General features: G+C 32.3%; 2 protein-coding genes across 4 annotated transcripts; one reads left to right on the plus strand and one right to left on the minus strand.

Annotated features, from left to right (window-relative positions):
- Window positions 1–5,061: 5,061 nt before the first annotated feature.
- LOC106767876 lies at window positions 5,062–5,834 on the plus strand. The gene has a single exon (XM_014652837.2). It carries the CDS (start codon window positions 5,143–5,145, stop codon window positions 5,641–5,643), a length of 501 nt encoding a protein of 166 aa, XP_014508323.1. The 5' UTR covers window positions 5,062–5,142; the 3' UTR covers window positions 5,644–5,834.
- Window positions 5,835–7,004: 1,170 nt separating this feature from the next.
- LOC106766274 (ACT domain-containing protein ACR1-like) lies at window positions 7,005–13,355 on the minus strand. Of its 3 annotated transcripts, XM_022784500.1 has the most exons (8): window positions 13,196–13,355; window positions 12,925–12,970; window positions 12,554–12,668; window positions 8,854–8,921; window positions 7,929–8,579; window positions 7,627–7,731; window positions 7,342–7,527; window positions 7,156–7,261 (listed from the first exon to the last, which is right to left on the minus strand). In XM_022784500.1, exons 1-8 carry the CDS (start codon window positions 13,327–13,329, stop codon window positions 7,259–7,261), a joined length of 1,308 nt encoding a protein of 435 aa, XP_022640221.1. In that variant the 5' UTR covers window positions 13,330–13,355; the 3' UTR covers window positions 7,156–7,258. The 3 variants fall into 3 exon arrangements, with proteins under 3 accessions (XP_014506500.2, XP_022640220.1, XP_022640221.1); XM_014651014.2 differs by having other exon boundaries at window positions 7,005–7,527; XM_022784499.1 differs by lacking the exon at window positions 7,627–7,731 and having other exon boundaries at window positions 7,005–7,527.
- Between the last annotated feature and the right edge of the window lie 2,615 nt (window positions 13,356–15,970).

Genomic DNA, 15,970 nt, shown 5'->3' on the forward strand with positions numbered 1-15,970 from the left:
CTTAATTGAAACAAGTTTCCCATAGATTCATCTAAGCCACCCATAATCAACATTTGAAAAAAAAAAAAGTTGTTAAGTGACAATTTGGATATTAGTCATCACTTAAAAATTGAATTTTAGTAATTATGTTTCAACATAAGTTGTTTAAAATAACATTGTTTAGATCAATCACTGCATTTAATTTTTTTTTTTTGTTTTGGAATTTGAAACTCAAATTAAGAGTTTGACATTAAAATACGTCTTCAAATATGGGAGAAGGAATATGTATTTAAATTGTCCTGGGTCTCAACTTCTAACATCATCAAATTAAGTCACTGCATTTGAGTTTTTGTTCGCTTTGAAACTCGAAGATACATCATGGTTTTTTCCTTAAAAGCCTATTCAGTGTGTACATATCTAACTCTGCGATATTAAGAGATATATTTGTAACCAAGTACATTTAACAAATTATTCTACGTTTTGATCTTAAGTTTAATAAGATAGTCTCGTTAGGTTCAATCATTGCAATTGAGGTATTGTGCACATCTTCTAGACTAAAACTTCTACTACAATTTTTTCCTTAAAAAACACATTTTAGAGTTAAGGGAAGAAGGGGTATTTAAACTACCATTAACCTCGACTCCTAAACTATACGAGATTACTGGGTATATCGAAATAATATATATATATATATATATATATACACACACACACGATTACCACACAATTAAATTATGATATAGGTACTTAATAACCAACTATCATGCTTATTTTGATTATCTTTTAAGTTTTTGTTGAAAGATTCAAAGGCTTATAAATATATTTCCATCTTAAAGAGAGTATTTAATCAAGTTTTTCTCTTACTCTTATACTCATAGTTCCTTGCGATCTTATTGAGTTGAAAATATTTTGCAGGTGGATTTCTCATTAGCTTTGTTGACAACAAACCATCAAAGTTATGCCCCTAAGAATCTCATCACTCTTTTCACCATGAAAGCACTCTAGTAAGAACATTTTGTGTCCACCATAGATTTTTCACCATGACCTTGTAAGTCAATTGTTAGCTCGATATACGAAAGACTTGTTTGCCTAAATTTATAAAAGGCTTATCACCTTGAGACTTATCAACCCAAACCTAAATCTATAAAAGTTTTTGTCAACCCATGGTTTATTACCCTAACAAAATAGGTTTTAAACATAATATACTTTTGAACTTTAAACATAAATATTAAAGAGGCACTCGAAGGTCTACAACCGTAAATGTGAGAAAAATCTACGAGACACAAAGGTCCACACATAACAAATACTATTGCAAAAAAGCCTTTTTATAATGGTTAAAAAATATTTTCTATATGAGTTTGTGAATTGATAAAGAAGTATGAGATATAGAAAGTATTCAACCCTTTATACCAGTTATAAAACTGGTATAGAAAGTTTGCTATGGGGAGAGATAACTTTGTATATGGTCTAGACTTACTATACTTGTTAGAGTGCTAATCGATATAAAAAGGAAAATAATTTATACCGGTCAAGGTTACAACTAGTATAAAAGGTCACTTTCTATACCAATTCTAACATAAACCAGTATAAAATGTAACATTTTTTTTTCTTTACTAGGTCTGTATGTGCTACCTATAAAATACAAACTTGCATAAAATTCAATCCCATAATAATCATAAAATACAATCTAGAAATATATACAATGAACAAAACAATCATTGTACTTCCTAATTATTACACATCAAAATAATACTAATTGTAACAAGGGAGAAACACCATGGATGAATATTGAAGACCTAAGGAGGAGCGGGAGAGCTTCTCAGCACCCAAAACAACCTCCAAGGGCCTCTCTCAATTGCCTTAGGTGGAAGTAATTGTGGGAGGAAAAGAAATTCCCAATATCTCATGAGAAATATGTTTAAATAAATAATATTGATATGTTAGTGACGCCACCACTCAGTGTCATATTAGCACTACTCAATGCCATCAATTAAAGCAAAAATGGCTTTTTGTCAAACCATCGTTCAACGCCATTTTTCACCATTCAACGTTATTCCATTTGCATTAACTGAGTCATAAAACAACTTTTCCATTACTTTGCCCTACCTATGCAGGGGTTAGTGGCGCTCAACCTTAGAATTGTGACGCTCAACCTTAGGCAATTTGACAACTTGATTATTTCTTGTCTAAAACATAATTCCTTGAGTTCTAGTTTGTTTTCCTCTATCGGAATTGCTTCCTATTGACTTATTTTACAAATTCAAAATAAAGATTAGAGGTAAACAAACATACACTAACTAAAACATAAGAAAACACTAAAACACAGTCAACTTGTGGACAAAATAAGATAAAAGCTATAAAAGAGTTTATTTATTCTCTAACATATACACATAAAAACACATAAAATCAATGAGCACTATTAGTTAAATCCATAAAGTATCAAACTATATAATTGTATTTCAATAGTCTAAAAGATTAACAACTTACAGTTAATGCAATGAAATATAACTTCTTTTTAGGTGATATGTGTTCCTATAACATCGAATAAGCCTCAAACACTCTGTAAAAGTAAAATGTACATTGAATTGAGTGTCTAATATGGAACTTAGTGAAATTTAATTATGTGTACACAACAAATAAATTATTAAAAAACTTGCATTATTAATTAGTGTGCTTTTAATTACCAAAATGTGAGGTTTCTTATGTAATAAATACAAGAGAACCCCCCAATGTCCTTAATATGCTCATATACTTGTGATCTACTTACATTCGTTAGAGCTAAATGACACCCATTAAATGTTAGAAAGTGGTTTTAAAGCCTAAATCAATCCCACAAAACCAGTACACCCCTTTCTCGCCGCTTGTAGAGTGAGGTTTGCACCCACTTATATACACTTAATTGTCCTTATCTCTAGTCAATGTGAGACTTCCAACACACCTCCCTCACCCTGAGGTATCCGATAGCGACTCGATAGTGGGTGGTACAACATGCCGAACAACAACAGATATCGCTAGGATAGGCTCTAATCATGGCTCTGATACCATGTTAGAAGTGGACTTTGAGCCTAACTCAACCCCACAACACCAGCTTGTAAGGTGAAGTTTGCACCCACTTATATACTATGAATTTGCCTTATATCTAATCCATATGGGACTTTCAACACACCCCCCTCACGTTGAGGTATATACATCTCGAGCGTGGGACTAGACATTAATGGGTGGTCTGATAGTAGCCCGATAGCGGGTGGAACAATATGTCCAACAAACAATAAATATCGTTAAGATAGACTTTAACGATGGTTCAGACTCTAATCTGTCTCTAATACCATATTAGAAAGTAATTTTAAAGCTTAACTTAAACAACTTTCTATACCAATTTTGAGTGTAACTAATATATAAAAAACTTTGTAATTTATTATAATTTTGATACCGTATCACTTTTTATATCGATTTTAGGTAAAGCTACTCTTGTTTACGATATTATCCATGCACCACTTTTTATACTTTGAGTTTCAACTAATATAAATTATTGTTGTAAAAAAAACATACTTTTGTATTAGTGAAAAGATAAAAGTACAAAGTAAAAATTTAAAATAAAATATTCATTATTCGTTATCAATTATAGCACCATTACCAACAACTTTCCAGGGATCAGCAGTAGAGTAATCAATAGATGGTGCAATTATGCGCACTTGCTCGGAGGCTGTTTGGAATCAAAGGTTTGTCCCACCTTAATCTTCATAGTTGATCCCAAGTTTTTCCACTCAAAAATAAAACGTTACGACTCATCTTAAGGATGAGCTGATTCTCATTCCTTTGCCTTTAATTAGAATTTGAACCTAAAAGACTAATGTAATTCTAAAAAATATTAGGAGATATATTTGTAACCAAATATAAAAAGACATTATATAAATGGTTTAATTTTTTAAGAGGTTTGACATGACTATTAGATAGTGAGATATATCTCAAATTCTCATAAATTAATGTAAGAACCCAAAACTATATAAGTTGAAATTTTATAAATCGGTACAATATTCTTTATTTTAAAATACATCTTGATTATAAGTGTGGGTTACTTTAATTTGAAAATTTAATCATACACAATATTAATAGTGATATATTATATTCGTACATTAAATAGACTAAATTGGTCTTAATTGAATTTTACAAAGCTAAATATATTACTAATCTTTATTTGAAGTATCTGGAAAAAATATTTACTAACATTTTGCTCTATTATCATGTATAATGATTACTAAATATTTTGAAATTTTTGTTTTGATCTCTCAAGTTATGTTTTATCATAATGACGTATATTGTGAAATGGTGATACATGATAATACAAATAATGAAATGATTTAATGATCTATAATTTTTCAACACTTAGCATAACAAGTATTTTAAAGAAGACGTGGAAATAAGTTATATAAACATATTCAAGAATTAAACCGTAATAAAATACATGAAGAAAATGTGCGGCGGCAAAAGCATTCGCGGTCTCTCCCCGCTGTTGGCATTTATTCTAGTACCACATGTCACCTGTTAGTTTCCTTCGAATGCGACACGACAGGACAGGACCCACCACACCACTCTCCTCTGGCGGCTATTCTTTTATCTTACTTTCATTCTTCTTAAGTAATCACTCAACTCACCTTCAATCTCGAATCTCGATCTCACTCCACATACTCTCTCTCTCACCTTAGACCTTTGTAGAGCATGACTTCAGCGAACACGTGTATATATATATAGCTTACCTGTGATAGTTCTAACAAAGACAAATCTGGAGCCATTTTCTAAACCTACAAACACTATTATTAATTGCTTATTCATCTAACTCATTATTCTTTTGACCAAATACCATCTCGTGCATATTTTATTATATCCGCCGACGGTCACGACAAAATCCATGTTTGAATTTCTCCCACAGATCCAGACTCACCATTCATTCCCCGGCTGCCTCATCTTTAAGTCGTTGGTCTTTGTTGAAATTCAATACAGCACGCGACAATTGTTGCCCACAATCATAAAAATCCATAAATCTATACTACACAAAACATATCGCATATGATAATATATATATCTTCATAGTCGACCAGTTTGTGATCACTACTCAAACAGTTCAATCATTTGCATCGTAACTAGAATTTTGACGACGTTCTCATCATGGAAGCCTATTCTAGTTCTTTTTCCTCATCCAACTCTTCATACTTGACCCAAAACCCTGATGAATCCAAGGGGCTGAAGCTAGTGTACCCTCTTCAGTCTCACAATTCCTGGCTCCATTCCGTGAGGAAGCCATCGGCAAAGCCCAGGAAGAAGGCACCAGTGGCACCGATGCCACCGACACCGGCCAAAGTGTACAAAGTAGAAGCTATAAACTTCCGAGACGTGGTTCAGCAGCTCACAGGTGCACCCGAGCACCAGCCCCAGCCACGTCAACAAGAGCTTCTTCAAAGCAACGTCGCACGTGCTGGCACTTCCCTTTGCGTTCCTAATGTGGCCCAGAAGCAAAATGAAGCAAGCGGAGACACGTGCAAGAAATGGTACCAGGACTTGGACTTTGGAACGAATTTGCTCTCACCAACTTCTTATAGTACCTTCTGTTTCTTTCCTCTTTTGAGCCCAAGAGATGTCACCAGTTTGGAAGCGGGGAAGGTTCTTTAGGACTTTTACCACTAATTTCTCCACACCATGATACGCTATTCATATGTACTTCTATTCCATTATCTACTTCATTTTTTTTTGTTGTTGTTACTGTTATTACAGTTACATCATCCATCCATCTTCCATCTTCAATCTTTTTTTTGTTCTATTGATAAACTATCGTTTGATCAAAAGTTATCCTAAACCACTATATTACAAGTAAATTATTCAAATTAACTTGCAAAGCTAATCTTAATCAGAAGTGAATGTATAATAATGAAACTTATGTCTGGTTAAATTCTAGATTACTTGTTTTGAATAAAGTGTTGGAATTTAGTTATGTAATATGAAGGAAAAAAGTTTTTTAACGATTTTTTTAATAATTTTTTGATAATATATACAGAATTTAATTGATTTCAAATATTATTTTAAAAATAAATTCAAACCAACTAATAAAAAGGTGATATTATTGATAAAAAATTATTAAAAAAAAGTTATTAAAATATGTTATATTTTATTGTCGAAGAATCATACCATATAATTCACAAAAGAAAAAGAGTTTTATTTATGTACCTTTTAAGTGAGGGGTTTGATTCTTTTTCACATAATATCAATGAAGACATGTCATATATAATTAAATGATGTGGCACTACTTTATTATATCATGTGACTCGTTCAACCCACTGCCTGTTTTGTTGGAGTATTAGAGGAAAATACTGACATTAGTAGGAAGAGCTTCCAGGTAAGAAAGTGTGGGCGATGGTGAATGGTATCTCTTCGTCTTCTCGATGATTTGACGGTCAGACTGTAATAATATTTCATCATTTAAAATAATATATATGTCAAAGTTTTTATTGATTTTACATGAAAGATATCAAAATTCCTTTTTTTTTTTAAAAAAAAAAAGCACCAAAGTCATGACAAAAAAAAATGATAAGTTACCAACTAACTTTTTTCTCTTCCAATTTACAACTCCTTTTAATAATAAAAATATAATATTTAATTGATAAAAATAAACAAAAAAAATAAATGGAATAATATTATCCGTTTTTACCGTGTTACTCCATTTCTAGTTTCATAATTTTCATCAAAGCCCAACTTTTCGTATGATTGATTTAAAGTTTAACTATAAATACTTTTTAGTTCAAATTAATTAAGTTGAATAAGATGCTTTATAGAATGTTTGTGTGTTCTTAAACTATTTACATGTTTAAGAAATTGATGTTAGAATATTCGTGTTCATTGGTGTTAGAATATTCGTAGCTGAATTGTTTATCTCCATTGAGGAGATAGCGGAAAATTGTGATGGACTAATATTTAGTGTTGAAAACAAAAATAGTATTGTATAATATATTGGTGATAGTAGATTAATTAGAGTGAAGGTTTGGTATGAATTATCCACACACATACTCGTATATGATTTCTATACGTATGAATTGATTCCTATATAGTGAACAAAAAGACAATCCGTGTGTATTGCACACGTGCGGTAACTAATATACTTACAATGATCTGCACTAGTTATTTAAGGGGGCGGAAATTATTGGTGAGGCACTCCAGCTGAGACCATAGCATGCTTCCAAGAGAAAGTTTTGGTCTAACCTGTGAACTACTCTTGCTTTCATGCATGCTACTTCTACTGCATGATAACATAGGTTTAGGGACTCTATAGGGTGAGATGTAATTTGCAATAACGGAACCACCAGTCTGTATTCTCACCAACTCTTGTATATTAGGGTTTACGTCTTCGCCTGAACAATTTGTAAGATAGAATGATCCTATTGCTGTCTCACCCTCTACTCCTATTTCCACCTTTGCTATTGATAGTCCATTCTCACGAATCACACGCGTCACCTTTGAGAGAAGTCCAATTCTGTTTTCAGTGCGAATCTCCACCTTCAATCCCTGCTCCAATACAAACATATATCCTCTTTTACTACTTCTATTACCCTTATGTTTTCTTACCAGATAAATAAATAAACAAAAACCTTTCACGGGACATACATGACAGACTCTGCGCTCTACGGCAGCGATTAAACACAAGGCGAGCTTTTCTCTCTCGCTTTCATTCTCCAAAACCAAACTACCTTTTCGTCTTACGAAGTACTCCTGCGTCAGATCTCCACTAACAATTACAATCACCTCTAACATAGCAAAATTCTATATATATTATTTCAAATCATTATGCTTAGATACATCTCTGCTAATGCCTATTATTTATCATGCTCGTATTCACTTTGTTTTACTATTAGTACTGAATAGAGTTTAAAGTGTAAGCATGTTTTCGGCAATAGAAAAAGAAGTACCTGGTCGGCCATGGAGGTGTTGGAGCTAACGGTGGCGTGAAACACCTCGTACTGCATGTCGGTGAGGACGCAGACAGTATCAAACAGAAGCTTGGGGCGGTCCCTGCTCCTCACGTTCACCACCCAGTACCCTTTCTCTGCGTACCTTCCCACTGACACCTCTATCCCCTCACGTCCCTTCTCCTTTTCGCCCTGGCACGTGCCGCACCTCTCGTAGTCCCCGTCGGCGTGCATCATCTGGTGAAGTCGCCGCTCCGTATGGTTGCGACCAGCAGCGAAGCTCCTCAGCCTCAGCCTCACTCTTTTCTTCTCCTCCTCCCCGTCTTGGGCCTTGACAACATTCTGGAGCTCGTCCTGCAAGTGGGCCAAACTTTCCGCGTCGTGGATTGGCCCAAGATTGTTTGCGTCCTCCACATGGATAATGCAGGCTGCCCTTTCGTTGTGGGTCCAGGCCGTTGCGGAGCTGACGTTGAAGCCCAGGCCCAGTAGAGCAGTTGATATATCTACAAACAGGCCTGGTTTGTCCCTCGTGGTCAACTCTATGGCAAAGTTCGACGCTGACACCAACACTTTGGATCCTGGTAGTTCATTGCAACTTCGGAGCTCTATGTCGCTTGAAATTCCTTTGCTGCTTGTAGCTTCACACAGAGCCTGTAAAATCACTTATTGTTAGATTAATCATATAATTTAGTCCATCAAAGTGTTATGTAATAATGTATAACAAACCATGAAATTGGTTTTGATACATACTCAAAACATTATCAGTCCAGTATGTAGAAAATAAAAAAAAAAAAGTTTATATAATGATGAAAAATAAACTAATGATGATCATTTTCGAAGCATAAGAAAATTGAGATTAAATTAAATAAAATATTGAAAGTAGGTTGTAAAGTTGAGATTAGGAGACAGGGAGAGACATGGTGACCTGCTGAATGTAATGGACGAGGCCTTTGTCAGTAAGCTTGTGTCCAAACTGATCCGTCACGTGGAACGCTGCAACGTTCAGTCAACAATGACCCATCAACGAGGCTATTTCATTCATGCTTACATTATACACAATATTATAATATAAAAGAAATCAATCTTATAAATTATGGTTCGTAAATTAACTAAATACATCACATCTGGTTCGTTAGTCTTTCATATTGTAAAATAAAAATTAAGTTAAATAAATTTAATTGTGTCAGGCCTAAATCAATCTTTATTATTATTTTGGGAAATAGTTTTACCTTAATGGGTAACATATCTTACCTTAGGAAGATATATCCACTCACACATACCACTATTACCATTGCGGTGATAGATTCCCCTTTCCTGTGTCTTCTACGAGCTTATTCTTTTAAGGAGACTAAAAAGAGAGAGAAATCTTCCTTGTTCAAAGTTTCAAGGAATAAAATAAGCGATAAAGCTTTTGTTGATGGTACTTAATTCTTCCTTTTATAATCATGTTCTCTTTTTCTAAAACATTATTTACTATGATCAAGAATAATGAACCACACTGAAGAAAAAAAAACTGTACAACTATAGTTGCGCCCACTAAAAAAGGGTTCTACGAAGTTGTGCTGATGGCAGCCATAAATAACACATGAAACTAGTTTCTAGGAGAGACAAAGCTATAATATTATATATGAGAGGTTTGATATTTTCAGGAAAATGTATTGAAGGTAGAAAATTTTCAAGAATCTCTTTCCAAATAAGATATATGGAGATTAATGTGTCCCAACATTTTAGCAAGAACTCAAGAGATTTTTTAAGAAAAAAAGTTGAATAGCATTTTAAGAAAAAGGTGGGAGGAAGAGAATAGATTTCTATTTTTTAATTCAACTTTTGAACCATAGCATATGAGTGAGTCCTAATAGATCTTTGAATAAGTCCCTTTTAGGAAACTCTTAATTAAAAGGATAAAATAAATTAACTCCCAAATTTCTTTTTAAGTGAATTAGAATTAAAATTAAAATAGGTTTGGCTTATTACAAGATTTAAATTAATTTTTAAAAATAAAACTTTTTGTTTGGTCATATACCGAGACGGTTCGTCTTGAGATCGAAGGTAAAGACAAATCAGTTTAGACCAAAAGTCAAATGGTATTGTTTCAGACAAAAAATTAAAATAGATTCTCTCAAACTGAGGGTCGACATGGACTGACCTAGACAAAAAATTGAAACAGACTAGCCTAGGCCTATGGTTGAGCTGGCCAGGACCAAAAATCATGGACCAATCTGAGTTGAAAGGTGAGATGGGTTAGTTCAGGCCAAAAAGGGAGAAAAGTCGATCCAAGCCAAAATTCAAGACGGGTCATTTCGGGCTTATGGTCATCGATTATTGACCCTGACTAAATTTCGACTGTGAAGGGCTAAGAATTGACTAAAATTCGACCATCGGTCCTAATTAAATTTTGATTGATTCAATCCAGCCGAAATTTGGCCAAAATTGGTCAAGACTACCCTTGCATGTATTTGGTCAAATTCAGCTTTCACCCAACCCAAATTCAACCTCACTAAGTTGAAGGTTGAGACGGTTAACTCGGACTAAAAGTTAAGATTAGTTTGAGTTAGGATGAAGGTCGGACTAGTTTGTCTAGGTTAAGTAAAACATTGACTTAGCCGACCCGGACTAAAGTTTGAGAGGAGTCGACCTTGGTAAATGGTCAAGAAGGGTTTGCCTAGTTCAAAGGTCAACCCTGCTAGTTTGGTTGAAGGTCGAGACTGGCTTATTCATAGCGAAAGTCAAGATGAGTCGTCCTATTTATATTTAAAAAATGGTTAAACATGTTTTTAGTCTTGATGTGAAATTAGAATTCGTCCGTCTCTGAAACTTTAATACATTTTGGTTTCTAAACTTTAAAAATTAATGGATATAATATTTTTAACTCATATATGTTAATTTTTTTTGTCCTAAATACATTTTATACTAGTATTTGGATTGTTTTTACTATTTGATATGTTCTCACTTCAATCTTAGTTCAAAAACTTGTTTACTACGTCAAAAAAATTTAACGTAATTTGGTTGAAATGATTATATTCATTATTTTTAAGAATTGAAACTAAAATATATCAAAATTTTAGAAAATGACAAATTCTTTGTGTCAAAGTTAAAAACTAAAAAGATACTCTATTCTTACAAATATATATTTTTTATGTTTAAAAGTAAAGTTGAAGGACTTGACCACACAATTTTATTTTTTATGTTTGAAAGTAAGTTGGTGGACTTGTGACCGTACGACTTTTATAGAGATTTTAGTTATATGTAATGAATTTTTTTTATTCTTGTGAAAATATTTTTGTCCTACCCAAGACCAGACCCTTTGAGATGGGCCAATTGGCACATCTAATTTGAACTTACTAAATTTCTCTATGCCCATTTTCCTCTCAACAATTTTTGAATAAGACATTTTTTAAAGGATCATATTTTTTAAAATAAATGAGATGTTTTGTGATAAAATAGATTGTTTTGAGAAAAAAAAATTACAAAAATTAAAATTTTATAATTTTATGAGAAAAATGCTTAAAACCAAAACATTTCAAAAAGTCTCAAGTAAAAGAAAGTCTTATATAAACATTTCATCATTCGTTTAACTTTAGTTGGAACATCATGGCTTGACTCAAGATTGAAATGTTGTCCTCTTGATCATGGTCAGACTAACATCATTTAAATATTTGGTGAAAGTTTCTTTCATGTTCAAAGTGGACTGTGGCTATTTTCAACAAAACGTTAAAATTATGAATGTTATTTCTTAACCAAAATTATATGATTAAGGGTTAAGAAGATGTTGTAGGTTGAATTATGTCGTTAACAAAATATTAACTATTAACATTTGTCTATTAAAAAGACAAAATTAATCAATGTTTCCTTTATTAACACTAGCTATATATTCTTATTGATGTCATACATAATTTCTTTGTTGACACCACACCAACATGAGATTGTTTTTGATTGATGTTAATATTATTTTTCAATTAATATCGACCAAAATGATTTTGCTTTCAACGTTGGTCAATGTTATTTATCGACTAACATTATTGTCAGTAACATTGATATGAATACTATTTTACAAATGTCAATACTTATTTTTCTATCGAAGATATAGTGAAACTACATTAAATAGTTTTAAGTCAAAGATTTTTAGTTGATATTGATAGAAAGTTAATTTTTCAGTGAAAATAATAGAATTATTTTTCTATAAATATTGACAAATGTTATTTTTTGGTTGATATTATTTAATGTTTTCACTACTATTGCTGATATAGGATTATTTTTCTGTGATTGTTAATTAGATTTTTTCAGTTAAGATCTTTCAAGATGGTTATTGCATGAGATTTTTTTTTGCAAATATTAGTTAAAAAGTAGGCTAAAGAAATCATGTTAATTAGCTAATGTCATTCAAAATAATCATGATCAATGTTATCTAAATTATTATAGTTGATGTTAGGGGAAAAATATCTCAACAAACATCAATTGAGAAAAAATATGTTCAACCTTAATTCAAGAATTAATGTTGTGAACTTCAGCTAAAAAATAACTTTTTTGTATTTTAAAAAATGGTTATATATGGAAAATAACAGAATTAGAGACAATATTAACGTTGGCATGCAAATAAGAAAAAGTGCAGAGCGTGTGGTACTGACCATCCATTAACCATCCACCATCAGAAGAAATGTATGATTTGGAAATGACGAGATCAAGCTCTGCCAACACCTGCACCATCTCCAACAATATCCCATGCCTGTTTGCGCTGTCAATCTGTTTCAGAACATCTTACAACAATTAATATCTGCCATTTATCTCTCACCAACACCTATTATTTTGTTTAAGAGAATGGCAAACTCTTAAGCTCTTCCTATAATGCATTCTAACATATTGAAATCTCCCTGTCGGATATGTATCTACACTATCTTTTTAATTACTGCGTTATGTTCAGTGATTGGGCTGGAAAGCACATTCAAATTCTACTATAATGAATAATGTCTAACTCATACGACTGATAATTAAATCTAACCTTCACCACTGTGCAATCGCTGCAGGAATCATTGTCTATACAGACCCTGCTCATATACAACAAGAAACATATTAAATAGAAGAGAGTTTTATACATAAGATATAGTTATTTATCTTTGAATGGTTTACCTAAACAGTAAATCGACTTCACTAATCTTATATATAATCTATTTTATGATCCAGATGAATTTAAAATAAGCAAGTGTACAACTTGTTTCAGTAGGAAGAAGAAGATGATGAGATGTTATTAGAAGGAAAAGTTTAATTAGAACCTGGGTGGATGGATTCTTTCAATGAGCGATTCAATCTCCCTGTCGATGTGAGTCCCGTAAAGTATCTCCATCTTACACAAACGAACACTATTTTCGTTGAATATTGTTCGACGATTTATGGTGGAGTTGTGCATGTATCTGTATAGATTCCCAGGCTGTAGTTAGGAACATTCAACTCTGAAAAGTACGCATGGCGAAGAAAGCGCGTACACATAAAAACAGGATGAGCCAACGTGGCGATAATGGAGCGCTGTTTTTCTTGTTTTCTAAGTGATTACATAGAAACCTAAACAACAAGAAAATGATATATAGTCATTAGATTGGATTGGAACCTTGCCGTCTTAGAATTTCCCGTTGACTTACTGAGACAGGGAAATTGTAAGGAGGTTTGTATGTCAGTAAAAAGAACAAGAAATTAAATCGAATAATAATATATATACAACATTGATTTAAACTAATTATTGTAAGAAACTTCACCTGATGATAAATCTGCAGGGTCCATTAGGAGGCGGGGATAGTGGGAAGAAATGTCAAATCTTTATATTCTGTTAGGGAGCTTCTTATGTGTAAATTTAGAAACAGATATGTATTTACTATTTAGTAGTTGAATGGAACCGAAACATAAGGGGAGAATCGAGCATGTATGAGTCATTGTCACGCACATAAAACATCAGCAGCTAATTTGTATGTGCCAATGGCGGAAAACCTAAAAAAAAAAAGTACTGCACAACTTTTGCACTGTCATGTTTTTCTTATGCTGGCATCATCCTCGTCGTCACTATTTATAAAAATAAAACAAATCATCATACCCAATTTTCCTGGATTTTAATTTTTTGAGATCCATTCCTCTCGGAATTGCACACCTCAGCAGAATTTGCCAGAAGGTACACGTTTCTCATGTTGAAAATGTGGCAGTCTTGATAAAGTGGAAATTAGAAGGAGTTTATGCAAAGATGTAATTGAGAATCTGTTACGAGAATATGAGGCGGCGTATGTGTAGCATCATATCTAGTCTAACTACCTTTCTCTCAGCAAATATGGAGGCTTCTTTTTACTTGTTCTAGTCAGTGATCAGCCACACACAATAAATCCATACTGTAGAAAATCTAACACTTGCATTAATTTGTGAGTCAAATTTTACACATTAACCAAAGAGAGATTAAAAATTCCATTTTATGTGATATTTTCTTAGAACTTGATGCAACCAGAACAAAAGAGAGATTAAAAATATGAAATTTAATTAAATTAATGACATTTAAAAGATAATCTCTCAGTGAAATAAGATAAGTCTCTCATGAAAATAAGATAAAATCATTTGAATCATCCTTATATTTTACTCAAAATACTTTTTTTTAATACTATATTCGAATTAGATGTTGTACATGATAAATATTTATTTTTAGATTATAAAATTACTTAAATATATTGTTGATAATTTATTTTGTACAATAACCTTTATCAAACTTTAACTTTTACATTACTAATCATCTAACGGCTAGGTCTCTCGTGTCTGAAAATATTAGCATTGTACATTATATCACCTCGGTATTAATTTTTTTTTTTTAAAAAAAAAAACTCCCAATTTAAGAAAATAAGATAACCGTAACAAAAAAATTATTATTTTTTGTTATTCTTCATAAAATGCATTTCTCGTAAAATAAAAGATAATAATCAGAGCTCGAGCTCGTACACTTACTTAAAGTTAAGTTGGGGTATTTAAAAAAGCTATCTTTAAATGAAGTAGAAGTGATTAAAATTTATTTACATTTGAAAAAACAAAGTGTAATTTTTTCTTATGAATATAATTAATCTTAAATATGTGCAAATAAAAGCTTTTTAAGAATGAACAATTTATACACCAACACTAAAATGATTTTAATATAAATTATCTTAATAAAAAGATCTAGATAGAGTCCTTTATTCCAAAATTTCAGTAAAAGTAAAAAAAAATAATGATTCCATTTATAAATTTATGTCAGTTGGACGAGTTGGACGAGGGAATCATCTAATTTGATAGAAAAAAATATATTTTGATATATATAATTTTTTTACATTCATTTGACATCTTTTTTTTTATATTTTATTTTTTTTTTTGAAAAAAATATAAAATTTTATATTTTTACAACCATTTTATTTTTATTCTATGTATCAAATGAATGGAAAAATATATCAAATTATCTTTCCTCATTTTGAAATTATAACAAAATCTTGTTAATTTGAAATTAGAAGTTAAAAAGTGTTCTGTCTTTTCCTTAACAAGGAGATTGAAAAAACGGGTCTGCAAGCTTCCACCATTAACTTGGGTGACTCATCCCCAACAGGAAGTCGAACTGTGAAGAGACGTCGTCGTGATGCTGAACAAACTACTGGTGCAAAAGCGACATCTCAGCCGACCGCTAGTCAGGAATCAATCTCCAATGGTCCTGCCAAGAGAACTAGAGGGAAAAAGAATAATGCTGTCTGCTGCTTTGATGTCTCCTCCTTCTCTTCCTCAAGTGATTCATGTTTTTGATAATTTGAAACTTTTCTGAAGAATGCACGGATGGATAAACAAAGTAAAGCGCTAAGTCAAAGTCAGAAAGACCTGAAGGATTCAAATGACAACATTATTCATTTGAAGAATCTAGGGTCCGCATAAACAGAAAGAGATGAACACCATGTCAAGCTCCTCCGTTTGAATGAAGATTACGAAAGGCGTTGAGAGAAGAAGCGACCAAGCTGCATGGGAAAAGAAGGAGGTCGACCTTATTCAAGGGAAGTCTGATTTATCTGCTA

The sequence above is a fragment of the Vigna radiata genome, chromosome 7 (genome assembly GCF_000741045.1).
Source record: "Vigna radiata var. radiata cultivar VC1973A chromosome 7, Vradiata_ver6, whole genome shotgun sequence".
Taxonomy (NCBI): domain Eukaryota; kingdom Viridiplantae; phylum Streptophyta; class Magnoliopsida; order Fabales; family Fabaceae; genus Vigna; species Vigna radiata.

What these genes read in the sequence shown, in the direction of transcription:
- LOC106767876 (XM_014652837.2), top strand. Translation starts at nt 5,143, where the DNA reads ATGGAAGCCTATTCTAGTTCTTTTTCCTCATCCAACTCTTCATACTTG.
- LOC106766274 (XM_014651014.2), bottom strand. Translation starts at nt 13,329, where the DNA reads ATGCACAACTCCACCATAAATCGTCGAACAATATTCAACGAAAATAGT. An exon ending in GCGATTGCACAGTGGTGAAG is followed by an intron (nt 12,669 to 12,924) that starts GTTAGATTTAAT and finishes GTTCTGAAACAG; the next exon opens with ATTGACAGCGCAAACAGGCA. An exon ending in ACACCTCCATGGCCGACCAG is followed by an intron (nt 7,732 to 7,928) that starts GTACTTCTTTTT and finishes GATCTGACGCAG; the next exon opens with GAGTACTTCGTAAGACGAAA.